Here is a 23460-nt window from a genome sequence, read left to right as displayed (position 1 = left end):
GAAGGTCCTGCAGAGCACTGGCCTAGGGGTAGAGATCTTTACAGAACTGAATTTCTGAATTCAATGAAATTCTGCTTATGGTCCGTGGAGTTCCGCCAGCAGACGTCTGGACACTTAATGAACTCAGGAGACTTCAGAGCTTCACAGAGGATAAACAGGGGCTCTCAAAAGAAAAGCGGAGGAAAGAATGAGAGGAGGAGCAGAGTTAGGGAAGAGGAGGAAAGAAAGAAGAGGGTGTTGCATAGGAGAGCTGTCCAAGGCCGGGGGAACGACACACATGGGGTCTGCTGGCATGCAAGCAGGTGACAGGCACGGGCCAGAACCTCGGAGAGTGAGAGACGTGTTGAAGACGATAGAATGAATTCCTAGTGGAAGGAAGTGAATTTCTGATCAATTTCTGATCAACGGGAGGGAAGACAGACACAGAGACTGAGGGCTGGGAACCAAGACATTCAATTCGTCAAGGATGCTATGGGAACCAACCACCACGAGTTCATTTGGCTGGAATGGCAGGCAGTTGAGTGCCTTTTTGTGATCTTAGGAGTCTCGGTTCCAAATGATCCCTTCTACTTTTCTCTTGCGAGTTAAGTGGCACTCTTTTTTGGTTTATAGAATGGAACTGGCCTCACAGTCTGTGGCTTCTGGCCTGGCGGTCTTGTACAGAGTGGTACAGGGTGACCGTGCCCCCTCTTTGCCCGGCACAGGCCTGTTTCAGGCTTCCTGTCCCGTTCTAGGAAGGGATGGCCTCCCACGGTGTGGTCGGAAATGGCCAGGTTTGGAAAATAAAGTATATGGTCATCTTGTTTACCCCTTTCTCTATTTTTTGACCATTCCAACTGGCCACAGAGCTCTGATTTTCCAAAGGAGACTACACCCACATTGTTCCACCCCGTCCAAGATCACCTTTTTATAAATCACTCATTTTTTTTTTTTTGCTGATGAGGTAGCCAAAGGAGAAACAGGATGGCGCATTTCCTCAGAAGCCATTGTGTTTGTTCACTTCTTTGTAAATTCATAGAGAGGAGGAAATACTCATTGGTACCGAGGAAAACGTGGGATAAGCACCAGCTCTGTGCAATTATGCAATGTGTCTAAAAGCAGGCTCCTACACCCAGGACATAAATCTAAGAGAAGCTCATCAGAATTGTCACTTTATACATACACCATGCCCAAAGACTATGAAACAAGTCTTTCCTTACTCTATGATAGCTTTTTTTTTTTTTTTAAGAGTTTATTTGACACAGAGAGAGAGCACAAGCAGGGGGAGAGACAGGCAGGGGGAAAGGGAGAAGTAGGCTCTCCACTGAGCAAGGAGCCTGATGTAGGGCTCGATCCCAGGACCCTGGGATCATGACTGGAGCCGAAGGCAGTTGCTTAACCAACTGAGCCACCCAGTATCCCTCGATGCTTATTTTTTAATGCATTTCTAGAAAAAAAAAGTCACGATAGATAAAACTTATATATGATGTATTATGCATGAGGTACTGTTCTAAGAGTTTTCCAATTTTTTTTTTTTTAAGATTTTATTTGTCAGAGGGAGAGAGAGAGCACAAGCAGAGGGAGTGGCAGGCAGAGGGAGAGGGAGAAGCAGGCTCCCTGCTGAGCATGGAGCCCAATTCGGGGCTCAATCCCAGGACCCTGAGACTATGACCTGAGCCCAAGGCAGACCCTTAATCAACCGAGCCACCCAAGCGTCCCTAAATTCTTCTTCAATCCTCACAACTTTATGAGGTGCCAGTTTTATTCCTATTTTAGGCAAGGGGACTGAGCACACACAGTACAAACAACTTGCCCAAAGTCACGTGGCAGGTGGGCTGCTCGGTCTGTGTCCCAACCACGGTCCCCTACCACCTGCCACACCGAACTCCTGCCTGTCGTCGAAGTTGGTGGGCCAAGCACACATCTTATGATCAATGCCGTAAGCCTGATGTCCTTTCAGAATTGTGCTGCAAATGTCTAGCTGTAAATCCAGCAACCACTCCAGTGGCCTGTGTGATCACTGTCTGCTTGCCTAACTTACACACATAAGACGCCACACAGCACACAGAACACGTCATGTTCTGTGGAATAGACAAATGCAGTGGTTTCGAATGGTATATGTCCGGAGCCTGTATCAGTTTACTCTTGCTTGGCCATTCAACACATGGAAAGCATGTGCCACGGACATGGCATTGAACTAGATAGTGTGAGACACACACAGAGATGAGCAAGCTATTAGCCGCTGCCTTGAAGGGCATTCGAGAAGGACTCACACTGTGACTTCCAGGGTCAGTGTTCATCGATGACCTTGTCTTCCTTCACAGCTTGGCTTTACAGGGATGTGTCAGCAAAGGAAACTGTTCTAGGACATCACTGTGAAGTGCAGACGAACTACAGGTGTGAAAGCATCTGAATCACGAGGCTCCATACTCATGGACCAGAAACACAATACAGGTGACAGGACTACAGACGACGTTCGAATTTCAGGTCTGCCATTTCTAACTAGAAATTATCTAGCCCCTCCAGACCTTGGGTTCTTCACCTGCCAAATTAAGTTAACAATAGCATGGAGGTCTGCTGTGCAGTGAGGGTTCCTAAGGCATGGAAAGGGTCAAGTGTATTTCGCATGCACAGAAGACACAAGAGTGACTGCTGTCGTTGTTCTCGACATAGACTTGGTGAAGCACATTCGACCTGGAAAGCAGAGAATGAGCCGCACCTGTAGCCTTGTTACACCCTGAACAATGGTGTAGTTGGCTTCCACAAATGGTACCCAATGAACCATACTCCTAGAGCGCACACGCTTGTTTAGTCTGCCCCCAAACAAGTCTGGGCTGGTCCCGTGACTTCTTTTAATCAAGAGAAAACCATGAATGACATACTGGGCCAATTCTGGACTGAGTCTTAAAAGGCCTGGCATCTTGTACCATTGTGCTCTTAGAGGTCCCAAGCTATCCCGCTGGAGAGACCACATGGAATGGCACTGAGAATATACAGAAGAAAGGAGGGGTCCAGCTTACCCCGCACCCCACGGAGCCTCCTGGTGACCCCAACCCCAGCTGTCTGCAGACATGGGAGATCCCGAGAGAGACTGGCTGAAGAACCACCCAGCTGAGCTCAGGCAATCATCAGGTCACAGAAGACCATCAAATTGTTGCCTTACGCTACTACAACGCTGGGCGGTGTTTTGTTACAGAGCAAGAGATAACCCCAAAAGACAGTGCTGCCCCAATAACCTGAAGTTGAACACACAATGTCATGGAACCACACCTGTGTGCAATTCGACAAACTGAAAAACAATCATGAAAGATGGCAAGTCTCTTGAAGGTGGGGACCTTGTGTTCTGTGCTTCAGTAAATGCCCTCACTTCTCCACTTTCAGATCTTGGGAAACAGAGGAGCTCATAGAGTTGGCTGGTCTGACTTTTAGTTCTTTATGAACTTACTAGGCACCCACTATGTCAGGTGTTTGCTCAATCCCAGGAGACAAGGTGGAAAAGGCAGTGTCTCTGTTGTTAAGGATGTTATAGCCTTGGCAGAGAAGAGTGATGGATGAAGGTCACCCTGAGAGGAAACAATGACATATTCACCATCCCAGCTCCCTGGAGGTACCGATTTCCAGAGTCTTTAGGCTGTACCAGCCATTTTTTTTTTTTTTTTTAAACTGAGCAATTAAGTCTACTTTGGCTTCCAACCCCTAGGTGGTTGGAGATGCAAATAAGAATATTCTTTGCATGTCCGTGCTTGGCTTCTTTCTTAAAAGAAACAGAAGGATCCAGTTATCCAAAGAGAATGTGTGATCTAGCCAGATGCTGAAGGCTAGACAGCTTGATTTGATGACTCCTTATTAAAATCAGATGCATGCTAAATAGTGCTCAATTATTTGCATGTTTGTTTTTCCTAGTCACAAGAAATGTCATTACTGAAAAATGTGTGGAAATATATTCATTTGGTTTCACAGTCACTCTGCTGTTGTTTCTTTTTCCCTTGGAATGCCAAAGCCACCTTAAGGCAAACTTTGCATCTTGTCACAATCCAGTCAATCTTAAAAAACACCTCCCCTCAAGCTCATTTCCCATTTTGGGGACTACTATCTCTCTTTCTCCCTCCTGGCCAAGCCTCTTGAAAGAAGGCTACTTCCTCTTCTCTCCTTCATACCTCAACCATATGCTTCCTAATTCCCAGCCAGAAGGCTTCCCCGAAACTGTTCTCCTAAGGAAATGAACGATGAGTGGTCAAAAACACAGGGGCTATGTCTCAAGTCCTTACCATCATGTCAGGACCCACCAGAGCGGACCCTTCTCGTTTCCTGAACTTTCTCCTGTTCTGCGTAGGTGATACTACCCATCCCTTTCCTAGCTCTCTAGTAAGTCTAATTGGTCTCCCCAAAAGCCCCACTGCTTGGGTGCATAGCTTAGAGGTCTGCGGTCCTCAAGGTGCTGCTCCTGAAGCCATAGTTTGCTTCCCACTTCATATTTTCTCCTTGGAGTTTCCATCCCATGGCTTCAAATGAACCCACAGGCACTCATGACTTCCAGATCTGCATTTTCAGCCAGACCTCTCCTGATCCCAGTTCTCTACAACCAATATCCTTCAATCTGGGGCATCTCAGAAGCACAGGAAAGCCAGCATACCCCGAAATGAATCATTTCCTCCACCAACCCACTCGTCTTCAGTGTCCCTGATGGGGTGAGTGGTACCTCCACCCACCTACCTATTCAGTGGTTGTTTACCTCTCTCTCACCCTGCACAACCAATCTGTATTCAAGTTATGCTCATTCTGTCTCCTAAAGATCTCTTAGTCTTCAGGGCCTGATGTCACTATTTTAGTCTGCGCTATCATCATCTGTCCCCGCATCATCGTCAACCACTCACTACCTTCCACCAACAGTTTCCTTGTGAATGAAATCAACAGGAATACTCAATATCCCATTGGATTCCATGATCACAAAAAGACGTCCCCGTAACTGTATCCCAGTTTTCTCTCATTCCACAAATACACAGACGTGGTTAGATTATAAACTTGAAAATGAAGTTTGGTCACACTCCAGACTTTTCCTGTGCTAGAATGATCTTTTTAAAGGAGCGTCTTCTAACAGCTTCCGTGGGATGCTGCCCTGGGATAAAGTCCAGGCTCCCTAAAAGACCTCATAAGGCCCTTCATCACGAGCAGATCCTTGCCTACCTTTTCTTCATCTTTTACTACTGTTTCTTCCCCAACAATCCTTCTGAGACCAGAGCCTCCCCTTTAAGCTGTGGATTGGCAAGCTCTCCTTCTCTCTTCTCCAGACTCCAGAGAGGACTCTCTCATGTTCATTGCCTAACACCTTGGTTAAACATCTACTTCTCTAGGGAGTCTTTCCTGCTAACCTGTAAACTCAGCTGGGTTTCTCTAATTTGAGTTCTTGGAGCCTCTGGGTGTCTCCTCTAATATCACGGACACTTCACTGTAATTGCTGGCTTTTTTATCTATCTTGCCCTCAAGACCATAACCTCTGGGAGGCAGGAGCCATGGATGTTCTCATTATAGTTTTGGGGATAATGGCGGTGCCTGGCGCATGAATGAACATGATATGCCAAGCTGATGTCCTTACTGAACATTCCGTGGCTTACAGAAGTTTGAAAACCTAAGTTCTGCCCATGGAGATAACATTACTTTGTTAGTTTGAAAAGGGAACTAACTCCAAGGCAATGCTAGAGTTAGGGCGCAAAGGCACACACCGGCCCTCTCAGGTGCACGCATGCCTGTTCACGAGCACCAGTGTTTGCAATGTATCAATTTCACCGCTCTGCCTGAGTGGGAAGAGCACAAATTTGGCTCCAGAGCTGTGCCAGTGATGGTCCACAGGGCCTTTATCCTGGGCAGAGCTGGTCTTGTGCTGGACAGAGAGGCAACGGTTCCATTTATTAACAGTGATCCTCAATCCTTCAATAATCCAAAAGGATGTCAATATGAGCCTCCCTGAAAACCTCAGGGTTTCTCTCTCTCTCTCTCTCCAAGAAGTGCATACACCCTCCCCTCATCACAGGACATGCTAGGAATTCCTAGTAGTGAGGAACTGGCAATGTGGGGTTCGCATGCCAGCCACCCACCCTGGATATCAGCCACGGGCTCTTTCTGAAGGGCTCCAAAGCCCATCACACCACGTCCAAAGGCAGAATCCAGTATAGATGGTTTTCCTTAACCAAGATGCAACAATTATTTGAAGAGCCACAATTCCAGAGACATGGGCTTCCCAGGAAGGCATTCCTAGAAATGAGTGGTTGCTCAAGTCATTAGTGAGTGTGGGTGCATCAATGCAGGAAGTAAAGGAAGCAGAGTCTGGGCCGGAGGGAGAGGGGCAGCCAGCAACTAGATATAGTGGTTAGCTCACAGGGTTGGCTCTTGTCCCATTGGGAGATTTGGGGTGAGAAGGGCAGAGGGGCTCTGTGCGTGGAGCTTCACGCTCATGAGAGCATCTATACGTGTCCTGCCTACATGTGCCATGACATTGGTATCACGTTGTACAGAGGATGCTGGGCAAAAGCACGCAGGCTATTCCTGGATCCCATCATGAACACGAGGGGAGCCCCCCAGCGTATTCAGGCCTGGCCTTTCTTGATTGCTGGCCGTTAGGTGGGGCTGACACAGATCTACCGACACTAACCAATGCCATGGTTCAGTAGTCGCCAGGCGTGTCCCAGGGGAACAGGTCATCAGTGAGTCCTATTTCAAAGCTGCCCCCTTATCCCACCAGGATATTAGGGGCATTGCTAACAGCTGGAGTGAATGTTCAAAAGGTGACCTCTGACTTTCTATGAATCACATGGGGAGTGGTACTTTAAAGACATGATGGACGGAAACCTCTCCATTCGGAAAAGGGAAATAGAGAACCTTTCCAAGAAAATGTTAATTCAGGAATGAGTTGAATGATAAAACCAAAGAGTTCCTTTTGTTTCTTTATGGAAGATAGCAAATGAAATCGGCGCACAGTTTGGCGAATAAGGCATGTGTGTCTGTTCGTGGATGGGATCACTTACCACGTTTTCAGTGATTTCCTAACTTATCTCTCTACCTCAGCCACCCACTGCCATAGTTGTAGTCTGTGTTTTGTCTCTGCTTTGAAAATCACTAATTCGACATGTGGCTGTGTTCCTAGGTGCCCCCTGCCCTCCTAGCTTGCTTCTGGCTACCAGACCCGCCAACAGTTCTAAAAGTCTTGGACTCCTTTGGAACCTCAAGTCTATCAACTTTTCGAATTGTGCTCAATTCACTGGACCTTTCCTTTTTAAAATCCAGTTTAAAGTCAGTATTGTAGTGGATTAAACTGTATCCCCACAAAGGGATAAGTTCAAGCCCTAAGAGCGTACCTGTATGACCTTACTTGGAAATCAGGTGTTTGCAGCTGTACTCAGTTAAAGATCTCTGAACGAGATGATCCTGGATATCGGGTGGACCCCACATCCAATGAGCACTGTCCTTACGGGAGAAAGGAGAGGGAGACTGGCAACACGGAGAGACACAAGGGAAAGGCCATGTGCAGACAGAGGCCGAGATTGGAGCATTGTAGCCACAAGCCCAAGAATGCTAAGGATAGCCCAGCAGCCACCAGGAATCAGGAGACACATCTGAAACACACTTCCCCTCAGGGTCCAGGAGGAGCCAACCCTGCCAACACCTTGATTCTGGGCTTTGGGCCTTCAGAACCATGAGAGAATAAATTCCCATGGTTCTAAGCCACGAAATTTGTGGGGATTTGTTACACCAGCCCCAAGAAATGGATACAAATGCGCTAACCTTCTCTGCTCCCCTGCCCCACCCCCCCACTTTTTAATCCATCTGGCCAAATCCCACCGCCAGTAGGACCCAACTGTCTGCTTTATCCAGAGTTATACTGGGATGACCAAGGCCACTGGGAAAAGTCACAGGTTCCCTGTGGTGTCATAATCATCAATCTGAAACTGGGTTTGCTCTGCAGGTCCCACTCCTGGCCTCCCCTCTACCAAGCGATGAGCTGACTTACAACGTGGAAAAGCTCAGCTGCCAGATGGAGTCATACCCAATTCGCCCTCTCCCTCCAGCCAGGCTCTCCGCTGTCTGGCTCTTTCAATCCGTCTGAGATGAGCCCTGCTATCTGTGTCTTACCTCACACCCACCCCTAGCTTCTCAGCACCTTACCCCCTCTCCCTTCTCATAGATCTTCCCACTCTCCCTCGCTACTGGATCCCTCACCTTGGCCCGTCACAACTTCTGTCGCTTCCATCGTACGATGACAATGACAAGTCAGAAGGCACACAGACAGCCCCCTGTGATCAAAGCACACGCACACGTCCTCGGAGACGCGCCTACCTCCTCCAGCGTCCATCCCATCCTGCATCTTTATGCCACTTCCCAGCTAGACTCCTCCAAAACCTTATTCCCATTTCCCCCCATTTCCTACTAATTTCTCACTCCACACTAATCTGGCATCGATCCCCAAATAGTCCACCAGACAGCTTCTGCTAAGTCATCAGTGAGCTCCAGGGATCGTTTTTCTGTATTGCACTTGGCTTCTCCATACTGAACGTGTTTCTCCATACCCTCCCTGAAACATTTTCCCTTCCTGGCTCCTATCACACGACATTTTTCCCGTGTTCCTCCTACCTCTCTGGCCACTGCTTTTTTCTTTTCTCTTCTTTTTTTTTAATTGAAATATAAATAATAATACAGTGTTATATTACTTTCAGGCGTAGCATGTAAGGATTCAACAATTCTACACATTTCTCAGCAATCATCATGGTGAGTGTTCTCTTAATCCCCTTCACCTGTTTCACCCATCGCCCTCACCTTCCTCCTTGGCAACCGCCAATTAAAAAATGGGTGGAGGACCTGAGTAGACATCTTTCCAAAGACATACAGATGACGAACAGACACAAGATGCTCAACATTAATCACCAGGGAAATGCAAGTCAAAACCACGAGACATCGCTTTACACCTGCCAGAGTGGCTAAAATAAACAAACCAACCAACCCACCCGAGAAGTTAACACATATTAGTGAGGACGTGGGAAAAAAAAAATACTCCTCATGCACTGCTGGTGGGAAGGCAAATGGGAGCAGCCACCATGGAAAACAGTATGGAGCTTTCTCGAAAAATTAAAAATAGAACTTCCCTATGATCCTGCAATTCCACTACTGGGTAGTTACCCAAAGAAAACAAAAACACTAAGTTGAGAAGATATAGGTACCTCTGAGTTTATTGCGGCAGTATCCACAAGAGCCAAATGATGAGAACGGCCCAAGTGTCCACCCACACGTGAATGGAAAAAGAAAACGTGATGTATATATACAATGGAATATTACTCAGCCACAAGCAGCATGAGATCCTGCCATGGGCAACAATATGGAAGGAGCCAGAGTGTATAACGCTAAATGAAATAAATCGTTCAGAAAAAGTCACCGCCTTTCGATCTCCTTTATGAGTTTATCCTCCTCTATCTAGTCACTAGTGATGATAGTCTTCCTTTGTCTCTAAGACAGTCTTTGGCCCTCTTTTCTTTCCATCCTTTCCATTCTATACTTTTTCCCTAGCCTGATTCCTACATGATCATCACTCTAATGTGGGTAAACAAAGACCCAAGATTGATGCACCCAGTCCAGACCCCTTTTTTGGAACCCATATATTCGACTCCCAGCTTTGGATACCACAAAATCAACTCCAATCCACACCTGAAGTGGAAATCATTTCTCCCCTCCCCCTCCCACCACCCCCAACCCCATCCTTTCCTGACTCCTCCAAGCCTGCCACTCTTCCAAAGTACTCGTCTCAGGAAAGGCCGCACCATATACCCTAAACCAACCCTAGAGTGTCGTATGTGACACTTATCTCTCTCCCTCTTAAACCCAACTGGATATTAAGTCCTGTCACTTACTCCTTGTAACATCTCTCAAATCCATCCATTTCTACTAGCAAATATTAGTCCAAGTCACCATAACTCACATATGGCCTAACCAGTCTTCCTGGAATCACTCATACCCTTGTCTAATATGCTGTGCAGAATGAAGGCCCAGTGAGGGTCCAGCCTTTGGTGACCTCTCCAGCCTCAGCTGATACCATATTCCTAGCTCTCCACTCTCTAGCTGCTAGCTTCCTTGCCTTCCCAGCCTGTTCATCCCTAATTTTTTCCTACCACAGGGCCTTTGCACAAGCTGTTTTACTGCCTAGAGGGCTCATTTTCTAAATGCTTACTTCTCTGCCAGACTTCAGTTCAAACTTCTCTTCCTCGGGACCGTTTCTCTGATCCCTCAGACTGCATCTAGTGTCCTCATTTTTTCAAGTACCTTTCCTTCACTGCCCTTGTCACAGTTGTGATCCTGCCTGTATTCTTGTGCTTTAATTGCCCGCCTCCCCACTACTCTGTGCACGCCACAAGGTCACCGGCAAGGTCTGCTTTTGGTCACCAGTTATATACATCCTCAGAGCGGGTCCAGTTTCAGCATGGGTAGGCTTTTTTTTTTTTTTTTAATTTTTAAAAATATCGCGTTGCTCATGGCCTTAGGTATGCGGAAATGCTTAGAAGCACAAAGGGAATGTTGGCACGTTGCAGATCTCCAGGGCCAACCCCCTACCGCTTCTGATTTTCTGTCAAAGAGGAAATAAAAGCATAACTCAGTGGCATCTTCATGGTTTATTCCTGCCAGTTCTATTTTTCTATAAATACAGTCCTCATTTTCAAGGAATTTGGAGAAGAGGGTTGCAAGGGACTATTTTGGGGAGGCGCTGCCTGTTCTAATTTGGAGGGGATGTTATCATTTGTCTTTGTTCCCCAAGCAGCTGTGGGGGTGTGCTGCCGATGCCACGCAGGAAGCTGGGCGTGTCAGGCTGGCTGCTTCACAGGCCCCGGGCCCGGCCCCGGAGGGCAGGCCAGAGAGCTTATAAAGATCATGTCCTGGCGGGCCTGTTATTTTACCTTCTAGCCATCCCTGTTGTTTCCCTACGGCTACGATGCGATGTGGGGCTGTTTTCTCCTCCATCTGGAGCTCAGTCTCGGGGGCTTACTGCAGAAGGCCTTGTCAGGACACTGGCCTTCGGCCTGGAATAGGAAGGATGTATGGGCAGCCCGAGATACGGATAGGGAGAGAGCTGAAAAACGCATACAGTTGTTGACGCCAAAACTGGGGGACGTGTGGAGATGATAAATTTCCCATGTAGTTTGCTTATTGTTATGCAATTTACAAGGCAGTATTTCTGGGCGTATCTCTGAAGACGTGGTATACCCAGACAGCCCCGTCCCGTAACTTGAGTTACAGGAAAACTGCAGGACTAGCTAATGATGGCACACTGTAGTGGAACTCACTGTGGAAATACAAACCGGCAAGCATGCCTTGTCCTTTGATGTGTTTAAAAAGAAGTTACAAATGCATACTATAAATGGATACATGGACTCAGTCTTTGTATTTAAAACTGTGGACATTATTTTACATATGAAAGGGCATTACACAGAGAAGACGAATATACGCACACCAGCTAAAACTGGCCAACTGTGAACAACCCCATAATCAATCAATCCTCTTGTGTATGTAATATCTGCCTCTTATCAATGCATAGGAAAGTTTGTGCTTCAAAGCTTTACTTGAATATATATACAATTTATCATGTCCAACACCCTTGCGTTGTCCATTTTTTTCTCCTTTGGGCTAAGAACTGGCACCATAAGTTTTTCTAAAAATAAGGAATAATATTCTGAATTCAGTTAAATACAAAGGATACTCTAGTGCAAACCACTGACTTAAAAAAAAAAAACTAGAATTGTTTCACTCAGTTCATGCATCCCTCCATCTATCTGGATATAAAGATATTCCGTAGTATATCCTCAACCTTTTCTGCTTCAGGAGCTGAATGTCCCTTAAAAATACAAAAAAACAAAAAAAACAACAAAAAAAAAATCCCAAACCTACATATAAATATCACATTCAACTGCCGAATTAATCTGTTAGGCCTAAGAGGTCACAAGAACTTGCTAAGAATAGTTAATGATAAGAATGATTCAAGTGCAACTTTGCCTGTCACATGTTTTAATTTTTTTTCCTCGAAGACTTTGAAAGGAAATCAGTGTTTAAACTCTTAACAATCCACATGTCATCTGATGTCCCTGTATTTGCATCTGTCAAAGGACTAGTTTTCCAACATCTAGAAGAAGTCACACACTTACCTTCCCATGCAAGAAGGATGTGAGCTTTATCTCAAGGTCTTACCAAACGGACACGACAAAGGTCCTGATTAGCCAGGAGGAAAGGCATCAGCCACACCACCGTTCACAGCTTGATGATGATGAACGGCCATTAGTTAAATAAGTATTTGTGTCATTATAAGCCATTTTCTACAGCAGAGTCAGGAAGACCATTGTTAGGGACCTCGTGGAAAAAAAATTTTTTTTTTTTTTTAAAGACTTATGAGAGGGCGGGAGGGAGGGAGAGAAAGAGTGTGTACGGTGAGGGGCAGAGGGAGAGAATCTCAGACTCCCTGCTGAACTTGGAGCCTGATGTGGGCTCAATCCCACCACCCTTGAGATCATGACCTGAGCCGAAACCAAGGTTCAACCAACTGAGCCAGCCAGGCGCCCTGAAACTTTGTTCTTTTTTTCCAGTGCTCACAAAACACTCCCTTTTTCATTCTTCAAGTGTCTCACACCTCACTTTGTCTAAAGGACATACTTAACATTTCTCCGGAGACAATGATGTAGTTTCACCCTGGGTGGGGGTATACAGAGCCATCATCCCTCTAAGGTTTGGTTCCCATGTCAATGTCTCTGCAGCTTCTAGAAATACGTGGAAGGCCTGCAGGTTGCATTACACCTGGACAATGACCACGAGGCTGCAGAATGCAGTCAGGCGCAGGGACTCAGTCCCAGGGATGGCAATTTTGAGATTTCTCACATTTGGAGGTTCGTTCTCATCTCAAGAATTAACAGATGATAGCAACAGGACATTGGGGCTTCCATCAAAGGAAGAGTTGGGAAACATCAACTGGCGGTGTCCATGAGAACTATTTAAGATTTCAAGACTTTCTGCAACTTTCCTATGTTTGCTATTCACTTTCATTCCCCACAGCAATTAGCACTAAAATTCCCAGATCTTGGGGTGCCTGGGGGACTCAGTTGGTTAAGTATCTGCCTTTGGCTTAGGTCATGATCCCAGGGTCCTGGGATTAAGCTCCACATGGGGCTCCCTGCTCATCGGGGAGTCTGCTTGTCTCTCTCCCTCTGCCCCCCCCTTCTCTCTCTCTCCCAAATAAATAGATCTTTTGAAAAGCAAAATAAAATTCTCAGATCTGTGGACTCAAGTTCAGGTACAACCAGCAGCCCCATCTCCTACTTCATGGTTAATTGGGGGTGAAGAAGCGGGGAGGGGACCAAGAAACAGAAGAAGTGATGATTCTCAGGGGGAGAGAGGGCGGCTTGAGTTTTTGTGGATAAAGAGGACAGAGCAGGGGAAAGCCCTGGTGTGTAGGCCTGGAATGACCTGGGCATTTAATGAGCCAAATCAGAACAAAAAAACCCAAAAGCATCTGCATAACTATTTCATCATCTTCTCTCAAACCCCACAGGGGGGAAATCAGACCTCTTTCCTTATACACTTCCCTCTGCACACTCCTACTCGTTTAAAACAGATCCACAGAGCCTGCCACATAAACTCACAACTTTAAATCCTGTACTGTTTTTAGCCCTATTTTACAGATGGGAAAACTGAGGTATGGAGATTTAAAAAAACTGAGCAAGGTCATATAACTACCAAGTATCATAGCTGGGACTTGAACCCATGTAGTGAGTCCACAATCTAGGCTCTTCACCCCTCAGCCAGGCTAACTTTCTTCCAATTCTTCTGCTACCCATGTAGGCCATGAGCTGTAGCACTGTCCCTGCCCTTACAGGGATGCTCGGATTTCGTTCTCCTGTGTGTTCCTGCCATGACCAACAATTGTTCATTCAAGATTTCTCCTCCATAGAATAACCTCGTCTCCTCTGCCAAAGACCATATCTAACTTATTCTCTGCTGTGTGTTGATCTTCACCAAGCAGTTAAAAAAAAAAAAAAAAAAGGCTGAATAATAAGAAATGGGTTGTCAGTGGTGAAATAAAAGCATTCAATCACAGAAAAGGTAGAATTCTAAGCTCAGATATTTATAGACTGAACACAAGTGGCGGATCAAAACACAACAACAAAAAGCCGGAGATACAAGGAAACACGCGGGATCTGAAAGCCATTTTCAAGTGCACCCAAGATTTCTTCGACACAAGAGCAATCCTCAGGCTTGATCCCCCCCCCCCACTTCAGTTCAGATCATCTACGGTAATTAAATTCTAACTAACATACAGAGTTGAAGTCAACCAGCTCCCAGAGAGAAATGAGGGAAGCAATCATCTTACCCGCGGATGTGTGCTTGAACTTCTCGCTTTTCTTCTTTCTCCACTTCCAAGGCTTGAAGATCCTTCCCAGGTTGGCGAACTTACTTCTCCTCCGGATGGGAGGGGTGTGTGTGCCTGGGACAAGGGAATCGGAACGCATGGCCGCCAGCCTCTCCACTTCCTCAGCTGTTTTCCCCCGACAAAGAGGTGGAAAGAGAGAGGGAGGGAAAAAGTGTTAAAATGGGATCCTCACAGATGGCCCACGTTTTCCATGGTTACAGATCACAGAAACCACATGATCGAAGTTCCATCTCTCTTTTTTGTCTTTTGGAATGGAAGTCATACCAATGTGTTCTACAGCCTGGAGACCGTCCGCCAAACCCTACGGACCCGGAGCACCCCACATGTACCCAGCCCTCGACTTAGACCTGAGGGGGAGGGCAAAGAGGAGGAACAGAACCCTCTGGACACATCAAGATTCCCCAGGGAGGCAGGAAGAGGGCATCAGAGGAGTCAAGTGACAGTCTGGGTAACTAGTAGTCCAGCAAGATCTCAGATAAGACTTGGCAGATGCAGTCACTACCCCACCGTCTGCTGAGAAAAGAGGAGGGAAAAAACATTTATCAACTGTCTGTTCCAAAGCCAATGCCTCCACCACCCACGACTTTCCTTCCTGCTTTGCCCAGCCCCAAAGCAGCACCCGAATCTGTCGAGGGAGTGTCCCCACCCGAGGCCGATTTTAGAATCGCTCACCCTTCATGAGACTTTACAACTCTAAGTTTTCTTGTTCCAGTCATTTTGCTATAATAATAGTATTATTCTTAGAAGTTGGAAGCTGAAAGGGACTTAAGGGAACATCTGGACTAATCCCAGTAACCCCATGTGTGAGGGCATGAAGACCTTCAAACTCATCACGTCTGGTGGAGCCTTCCTTAGAGGTCACAATCGCCCTGACCTCTTTCAACACTTGTAAGCAAACAAACCCTTATCTCACTTATGTGAGAATTTACATATCCCAGTGAGGGAAATATACCTGGATTTGAATTTTTAGGACAGAGATAATTAGAAAAAGTAACCTCCTCAGCAAAATCAGGAGGGGGAGAGAGATTCACTGTTCTAGAAAGTCCGGTTACATCACGAGCCGTGGTACTGACCCCCAAACACTCTGTTGGGCCTCCAACGCCATCTCCAGAGGAATCGCCCAGACTTTTGCAACATTAGGGCTTTCTCAGGAGCTCGATCTCACAGCCTGGTCATCTGCCTGTTGTCACCTGAAGTGGTCTGAACTTAGAGACTCACTGATTAAAGAAACAGATACGTGGCACCTCCCCGCATGTGCCAGGTGGTGTGCTTGGTGATAGAGATGACGGGTTGGTGAAGGTTCCCAACAGCAGGATGAAGGGAAGATTTGGGAGATGTCTGGGAACAAAGTCAACAGGCCCTAGTTGGGTGACCTGAGGGAGAAGAGGAGGATCACTCCCAATGTCCAGGTTCAGGACAGCGGAGTGACAGCCTTCACTGATGGAAACAGGGAACACAGGGCAGGCACAGGTATGGGGGTGAGGATGGTGACAATCTGGACATATTGTGTGGTGATGGTCCTCAAACCTTTGACTATGTGGTCCAACGCACAGCAGCTCCTCTCTTCAACCCCCGCGGTAAGTGACTATGTGCCACCCTAACAGACACTGTGATCATTGCTGGGGCACACCCCCAGAAGCCCCAGATGTGATGGGGCAGAGTTGGGGGGAGGAGACCCAGAGGTCTCCCCTGCACACCAGGAGCAACCATACAGAATTCAAAGGAAGCCTACGGGAGAGGGAGACTAACTCTTCTCAACCTTGGAGGAGACCCACAGGGGGTGGCATTTTTGGCCAGACTTTGAAAAAGAAGGAAGTGTTCCCCCCATGTGGGGAAGACAGAGAAGTAGATTTCTGGAAAGAGAACAGACCCCAAAGAAACAGAGAAGGCTGAAAGAACACGGCATGTCCAGAAACCCATCAGATCGTGAGCATCACTTAAGCTACGTGAGATGGAGAGCCATGGTGAGGGACAGGGGCTGGAGGAGTCTGGAGCCCTAGCAGGCAAGCTTCGGGAAGTTTCTATTAGGTGTTTATTCTATTTCTATTTCTATTCTATTTCTATTTCTATTAGGCGTTTATTCTACAACCAGAGAGGAAAGGACGAGAATGTCAAGATAGGCATGGACATTATGACAGGCAACAGATATGTACTGAGTGCTCGCCATGTACCAGATGCTTGAATTAGGTCAGCAAACAGAACAGCTAAGAACACTGACTCATGGGGCCTTGGCTGGGAGGGCAGGGGGCAGAGCCGATAATACACAGGACAACTAAGTCAACTGTGCACTGTGTTCGAAGAACCGTGTTTGGGGGAAAATTAAAGAGAAAGTAGAACACAGTGAAGGAGATCAAGAGTGTCTGGGTGGGGGACGGGCTTCATGTTAATGAGCGTGATCGAGAAAACACAGATTTCTAGGACTAGCACCGCAACAGCAATGGGAGCTTGAACCGGAAGACATAGGTGGCAGAGAGTAACGAGAGGCCACTGCAATTCTTTTAAGGGGAAGAGGCTGGAACGCAGGTAGGGCATGAAGGGACCTGATGGACGATGAGATCCAGCCAGGTGGCAGAATCACGGGCTCTTGGCAACTTTCCAGATCAACGTAAGGGAGGACAAGGTAGTGGTGTGGGCTGAAGTTTTTGTGTTTCATGACTGGAGAGAAAGTGAAGACCTCCCCCCTACCTTTTATTTTCAGCAGAGCTTGAACTCACGACCCCGAGATCAAGACACCTGAGCTGAGTTCAAGAGTCAGACACTTAACCCACTGAGCCGCCCAGATGCCCCCAAGACTTTGCATTTTTTAAAAAAGACTTTGATTGGGGCGCCTGGTTGGCTCAGTGGGTTAAAGCCTCTGCCTTCAGCTCCAGTCATGATCTCAGGGTCCTGGGATCGAGCCCCGCATTGGGCTCTCTGCTCAGCAGGGAGCCTGCTTCCTGCCCCCCCATCTCCTGCCTGCCTCTCTGCCTACTTGTGATCTCTGTCAAATACATAAATAAAATCTTAAAAAAAAAAAGACTTTGATTAGAAAAGGAAGCAGCACAAGGGGATGGGAGGTAGTTCTATGACAAGGGCTTTGGAGCCAAAAAATGCAGTTTTTCTGAGAAGTATCTTTGGAAGTTGGGATTTCACATTTTAGGGCGACGGAGGGAACGACTGTAGGGAAATCTGCCCAGATGTGGGAGGAGAGGCTGGATGTGGACGGTGGGCCGGGCTGCCAATGGAGGGGAAGGGAGGCTGAGCTTCCGGGGAGGAGAGAAGGTGGTGGGATCAAAACTGCATAGGCAGGCGTTAGTCACCGGGACACTCTATTCCAAACTGAACTATGGTTAGTCACCGGGACACTATTCTGAAAGTGTGGACGGAGGTCCCTGATCCCAAGTGTCACACATCAGATGGGGCCTCGGGGAGATTAATCCAGTGGGTGACTGGGGGCTGAGGGGAGGAAGGGACACAATGAGGAGACTCTGAGTGAGTGTGGACTGCAGAGGCGCTGAGGAGAGAAGGGAAGAAAATCAGCTACAGTGAGGAAGGAGAAGCAGCCAAAGGCAACAAGCGAACAGCTTCAACCACGCTGAATCTGGAAGTTACTCTCTTTAAATGGAAAATGCTTTAAACAGTGAAGAGAATAAACAGAAGTCGTGATCAAAATTCTCTTAAGTGGAGCCCCTGAGTGGCTCAGTGGTTAAGCCTCTGCCTTTGGCTCAGGTCATGATCTCAGGGTCCTGGAATCGAGCCCCGCATCGGGCTCCTTGCTCAGTGGGGAGCCTGCTTCTCCCCCTCCCTCACCTTGTGCTCTCTTTCTCTCTCACGCGCATGCTCACTCTCTCTCAAATAAATAAAATCTTTTTAAAAAAATTAATAAATGGTATTTATTACATGGTATTGATTAAAAAGATTTAATGGTATTTATTTAAAAGAAATAGTATTTATTAAAAAGATTTTTTAAAAAAATCTTTCAAAATCTTTTTAAAAATTAGTGAATAAATGGTATCCATTGCTTTGATTAGGTGCTTCTTCAAAGATGCTCAGTAGCTGAGTTGCCATGTGGGGAGAGATAGATGTGAGAACTGTGGGAAAACCACGGGGGTTTTGCATCCAGGAAGGAAGTCAGGACTATCTAGTGACCCGATTTTCACACGATCGCTTTCTCTTTCAAACTCACCACCTTGTTTCCATTTTTCACCTTTGTTTATAACCTGAGTGTTGCTTATCCAGATTTAAGTCCCCAAACCTCCATTCCAAACCCCAGCCTCTGGCCTTCAAACCTCTATTTTATACTACTGCGAGATTACGCTTCCAGAAGCCTGCTTTGCCCAATGGCTTTCTGCGGCTTCCCACAACTTAAGAGTAGAAGCTTCTCATTTCCTGTCTTGGTCTCAAGAACTTCTGAGTGGCCGACCCAGAATTATCTGCTAGTATCTCTCTAAACAGCAGTCCCGTCCTGGGATCTATGGATCCCAACAGGCTTCAAGGGGCCATCCCACCACTGAAAGTCCACGCACAAGTTCATGCATATCTTGGTATCTGCATGGGGTTGGGAGAGTTTCCATGTTTCTTTCTTTTGCATCTCTGGTCTAAGACACGAAAGGTAAAATGTTTCAAGTACCCAGTTTGAGACTTCTCTAACTTTAGCCAACCTGAAACATTTTCTGTTAAAGGTTTGTTAAAGGAAGAGATTATATGCTGAATCCCTCAAAAAAAAAAAAAATCAGGATAGGAGTTATTCAGGATTGATACTGAGGTTTGCGCTCACAGCTGGCTTCCAATAACAGTTTGTTAAAAAGTGAACGAATGAGGACACCGGGTTCGGTTCATTCAGACACCTCTTGAAAAGTATAAAATCAGCATCACTAGTTGTCTTAAGAAAAATGCACCACCAGGACCAAAAAGCTGTTTCATGATCCAACTTAAAAAAAAAGAATAAAAATTATTCCAAAATTACATTAAAATAATTGTAAGAAATTAGGAGTGCCTTTAAAAAAAACCTAGAGTGGCAAGAAGCTGACAGAGCATTATAAAGGCATAATTATAGCCCCAGAGTTAAATGGATCTTTAATAAGTACATTATTAAATTCAAGATGTTTAGCTCTTAAGTACAGATTATTGAGCAGACTGGCTTACTCTAATTGATTTATATTTTAATCATCCACATTACGTTTTTCCCCAATTCATTTGACGAGAGGGGCTGGCTCCCAACCTGGCTGCTTCGCCACCAGATAATGAAATTGGAAGGTTTACGAGCGAGGACTGGCACTCCAGAGTAAGGATGGGAAGAAGAACGGAAAGTAAAACCAGGCTCAGCCTAAAGTGGTGTCCCACCTCGCACGGGAAGGGGGGAGAATGGGACGAAGACAAGGGGACAGGAAGGGCATCCAGGCCAGGGGCATTTGTAAGAACAGCCTTCTTTTGAAACAGACGATGGAAAGGCTGCTAGGCCCAAGCCCACGGCTCTCAAAGGCGGCTTCCTCGTGCCACAGAGAGAGGAAACAGGTGTCTGGAGAAACTGCTCACTTACACATGAATCAGCTCGAATGTCAACTGCCAGGACAGAAGACCGAACCAAAAGGCAGAAGGCCAGACAGCTGAGCTGCTGAGCTCTGCTGGCCAGTGGAGCTCTGGGGCGGGTGGGCGGGGGTGGTGGTGGTGGTGGTGGTGGTGGTGTGTGTGTCTTCCGAGCACTTCCAACCAGGTCAATGCTCTTCAAGCAGACTAGGCAGTCTGGAATTCCCTCTGCTTGGGGGCGGGGGGTGGGGAAGGGAGGGATGAAATGGTTGGGACGTGATTTTCCTGTCCCTTGAGAAAAGCAAGAGGGAAGAGACTTGAGTGAGGCAGGATTTGAAAGACTAGAATCCAGGCCCCTGCGTCTGTGTGTGCCCTGAAGCCCACCCCTTCTGGCAGCCCGGGGAGGCTTCTGGTGGGTTCTTAGAGCATGCCATGGGAGAGTGGGCTGGGGCGGGGGGCGAGGACCTCAGTCGGCACCCTTACCATTCTCTCTCTCATGGTGGCCTGGCCTTCAAGGCTTATCCAGAGGAAGAACCAACTTTGGTGTCCTAGAAAGTGTCCTACAATGTTTCCCTGATAAGTTCAGAAGGGAGGGAGGATGGCACAGTGCTTCTGCTAGCTGGCGCCCACTCATCAACAGAGCCAGAGGCCAAGGCATCCCCCCCCCCCACCGCCCCCATAAATCTCTCTAGGTAGAAAGTTTATGGAGCAGATCTGCTAACATTCACTTCTCCTTCCAGCTTCCTGAAGGGGTTATGTTTTCACCCCATCTCGCCATCCTGGGAGTGGTGGCTAAGTTCGGGGTGGAGGTGAGGTCGGCTGGTTGGCTAGAGACGCAGGGGACACCCAGTGTGGCCTTTCTGCCGCTGGTGGCGTTACCTTCCCTCACAGCAGCAGACCGACAGCACACAGCTACCCAGGCGCGCAGGAAATGCTCCACGCCTGTGTCTTCCCCGCTTTGAGAGAGACACTTTCCGTTTTAAGGAGATACCTCGGGGCAGGGAAATGAAGGATGGGTAGGTAGGCTTCCGCAGGGGAAAGAGGCCTGTATGTTCCCCTTTTCACTCCCGAAGTTACACCGCATGGTCTTAGGGAGACCAGAACTCTCTGGAGAGCTTTGGTCCCACCTAGGACTGATCTGTATTAATTATGAAGTATGTTTAGAACAACAAAAAAAGGACGGACATGTTTTTATTCTAAAAATCAGGAGCTCCTGTCCTGTGCATGAGTTGAGGAGCGGGAAGAAGATGGAGAAGAGGTGGTAGAGGGGATAAGGGGGCCGTGGGGGCCCATGGAGGCTCTTTTGGCCCAGGATAGGTTACCTGGTTTGGAGAACACCTATCAGTCTATAAGGAGGTGGCAGATAAGACAGCACTGCCCCGCTGACCCCGGGGCCACTAAGGGGTTCAGTGCAAACGCAGACATGATGCCCAAAACCCCACTGGTATTAGTATCGCTGAGTACAAGGGTCTCAGGTATTCTCACCCACCCTCTCGCTCGGCCCTTTCTTTGACCTTCACTGCCCTTACCCGGTCTCCCAACCCTTGGAGCACCCCCTTCTTCCCCGCCCCTTACTATCAGTCAAAGATGGATGGAACGGAGGTGTATGAACCCGATACAGGCCCAGCCTCGTGTTCATGGGGGTACAGCTGCCTTTAACAAAGGGTTCATCCATCTCAAACCAAAGTTGGCGTGAGTGTCGCAGGCCCCAGTGAGGAGGGGCAAAGAGCTGCCTTCCCTGCCTGGCAGCCACCAAGTACAGCCCACGGGAAGCCACACTTACACTCTGGACACAACCCTCAGACACCATCAGGACATCTGAGTCTTGGCCACGGTGCCTCTACAGGGACACGCAGACGTCCGCGCTGAGAGCTGCTTCTCAGTCTTGTTGCTACAAAAGGAGGATTCTTCGCCAGGGAAGAACCAATAGAGGATGTACCAGTGTGATGCTCTCCTGAGGGTCGGGACGTGGAGGGAGAAGCATATACTTGGGCCCATCCTTCTCAGCCTATCTGCTCAGGCACTTGGCCAACTCTCTGCTTTTCTTCTGGCTCTGGAGATTTCTGCCTGGGAGGAGGGAGGTCCCCCCCACTGCCGGGAGCGGGGCCCAAAGGATGCACTCACAGGCTCGCCGCTGCCTTGAACACTGAACAGACTGAGACGATCCTTTACAGGCACCTTGGCTGAAGGACACAGGGACACCGTGCTGGTATGGGGCGGGCCGGGGGAGAGGGAATGCACGGATCCCACGGGACCAAAGATGGCCCGAGCCTTTCCGTTCGTTTTCTCTTAAAGCAGTAAGTGAAATCCTAGAGGAACACGAGCATGGCCCTAAATCCAGGGCCCTAAGATGCACTGACTTGTAAGAAGAGCAAAGGGAGCAGCTGAACTGGTTCAGGAAGTACAGGCCATCACAGCAGAAAGAGGCTCGGCAACCAGACTAACATGGTGTGCGGAACTCGGCACACCGGTAAGAGGGTGGCCGGTTTCCCGACACCAGGAAGGGAGATCCCACACAGGATGGTGCTTCCTTCGTCACTGACAAGGATGACGAGGACAGCGATGACACACCCACCCCTTTTTACTCACTGAGTCTGTGCCAGGCACCGACCAAGGCACTTGCAGTAGTATCTTCTGCGACCCCACACTAATCTCACGAGTCAGTGCAATTATCGTCATCCCCGTCTTACCTTCGGGGAAATGGAGGAGGAACTAACGGCCACAAAGACAGGATGCTTAGAAGAAACATCTGCTATTAATTAAGCCTTGTCTGTTTCCAGGAACGCCTGCCCACTCTAGGAAAGCTCGGCTCTTCAAGCCTCCGTAGTCCTGCTGGAGTCCTAGAGCGGAGCATCCCTGTGTGCAGGAAACCACCCATCCCAGGTCAGTAGGACCTGTGGAGCCGTAAGGACCTTGTCTACTCAGCACCCACACCATGGGCTGCGATTAGGAACTCAGCAGGGACCAGAGTCTCACCTAGGATAGGGTCAGATCAGCAAAAGCTCTACGTTGTATACAGCGGAAAGAATGTTAGTTTTAAAACTGGGAGGATGTGGGTTCAGATCCCGAAACTACCACTTAATGGGCTATGGGTGGGTGTGAGTTCTTTTTTGGCCTCCCAGCAGGTGGCAAGAGGGTCCTGATTTTCCTCTGGAGTCCTCTTTCTTCACTTCCAGTCCAGGTGGTTCAGGAAAGAATGACCTCACTCCTGACACGGGGGAGGTGGGCACGTGACCCAGCGTGGGCCAATCAGAATGCTGCACTCTCTGTGGCCCCACCCCCACCCGTAGCCATTCAGTCAGGGAAGAGCCACTGACCAGGCACTGAGCCTCAATTCTGGACTCGGCTGGGGCTATTAATAGACATGCTGTTTCAACTGGGATTGTCCATTAGACAGGCTCTCTCTAAGCCTGGTCAAAGCAGGGGCCATAAACTTAAAAACCTTCACTCAGACTTGGTTAATATGAAAAGAATCTCTAAGCCACAATGGTAATTTCCAATGCTTTGAGAGGGAACAATCCTATTATGTCAAA

The 23460-nt window shown here is 47.8% G+C and overlaps 1 protein-coding gene across 5 annotated transcripts in view; it reads right to left on the bottom strand.

Moving 5' to 3' along the window:
- PHACTR1 (phosphatase and actin regulator 1) overlaps window positions 1-23460 on the bottom strand; it is a 305573-nt gene that overhangs the window by 192707 nt on the left and 89406 nt on the right. For 4 of the 5 annotated variants that reach the window (XM_080807028.1, XM_080807025.1, XM_080807027.1 and 1 more), the window contains exon 2: window positions 14363-14527. In XM_080807028.1, coding sequence (XP_080663154.1) covers window positions 14363-14501 — 139 coding nt within the window. In that variant the 5' untranslated portion in view covers window positions 14502-14527. Of the gene's footprint in view, window positions 1-14362; window positions 14528-23460 lie in introns of those variants that run through there. The other variant, XM_080807029.1, reaches the window with a different exon arrangement.

This window comes from Martes martes, assembly GCF_963455335.1.
Source record: "Martes martes genome assembly, chromosome: 6".
Taxonomy (NCBI): Eukaryota; Metazoa; Chordata; class Mammalia; order Carnivora; family Mustelidae; genus Martes; species Martes martes.
Note: the sequence above shows the minus strand (reverse complement) of the source record. Positions and strands in the feature narration are given on the sequence as shown.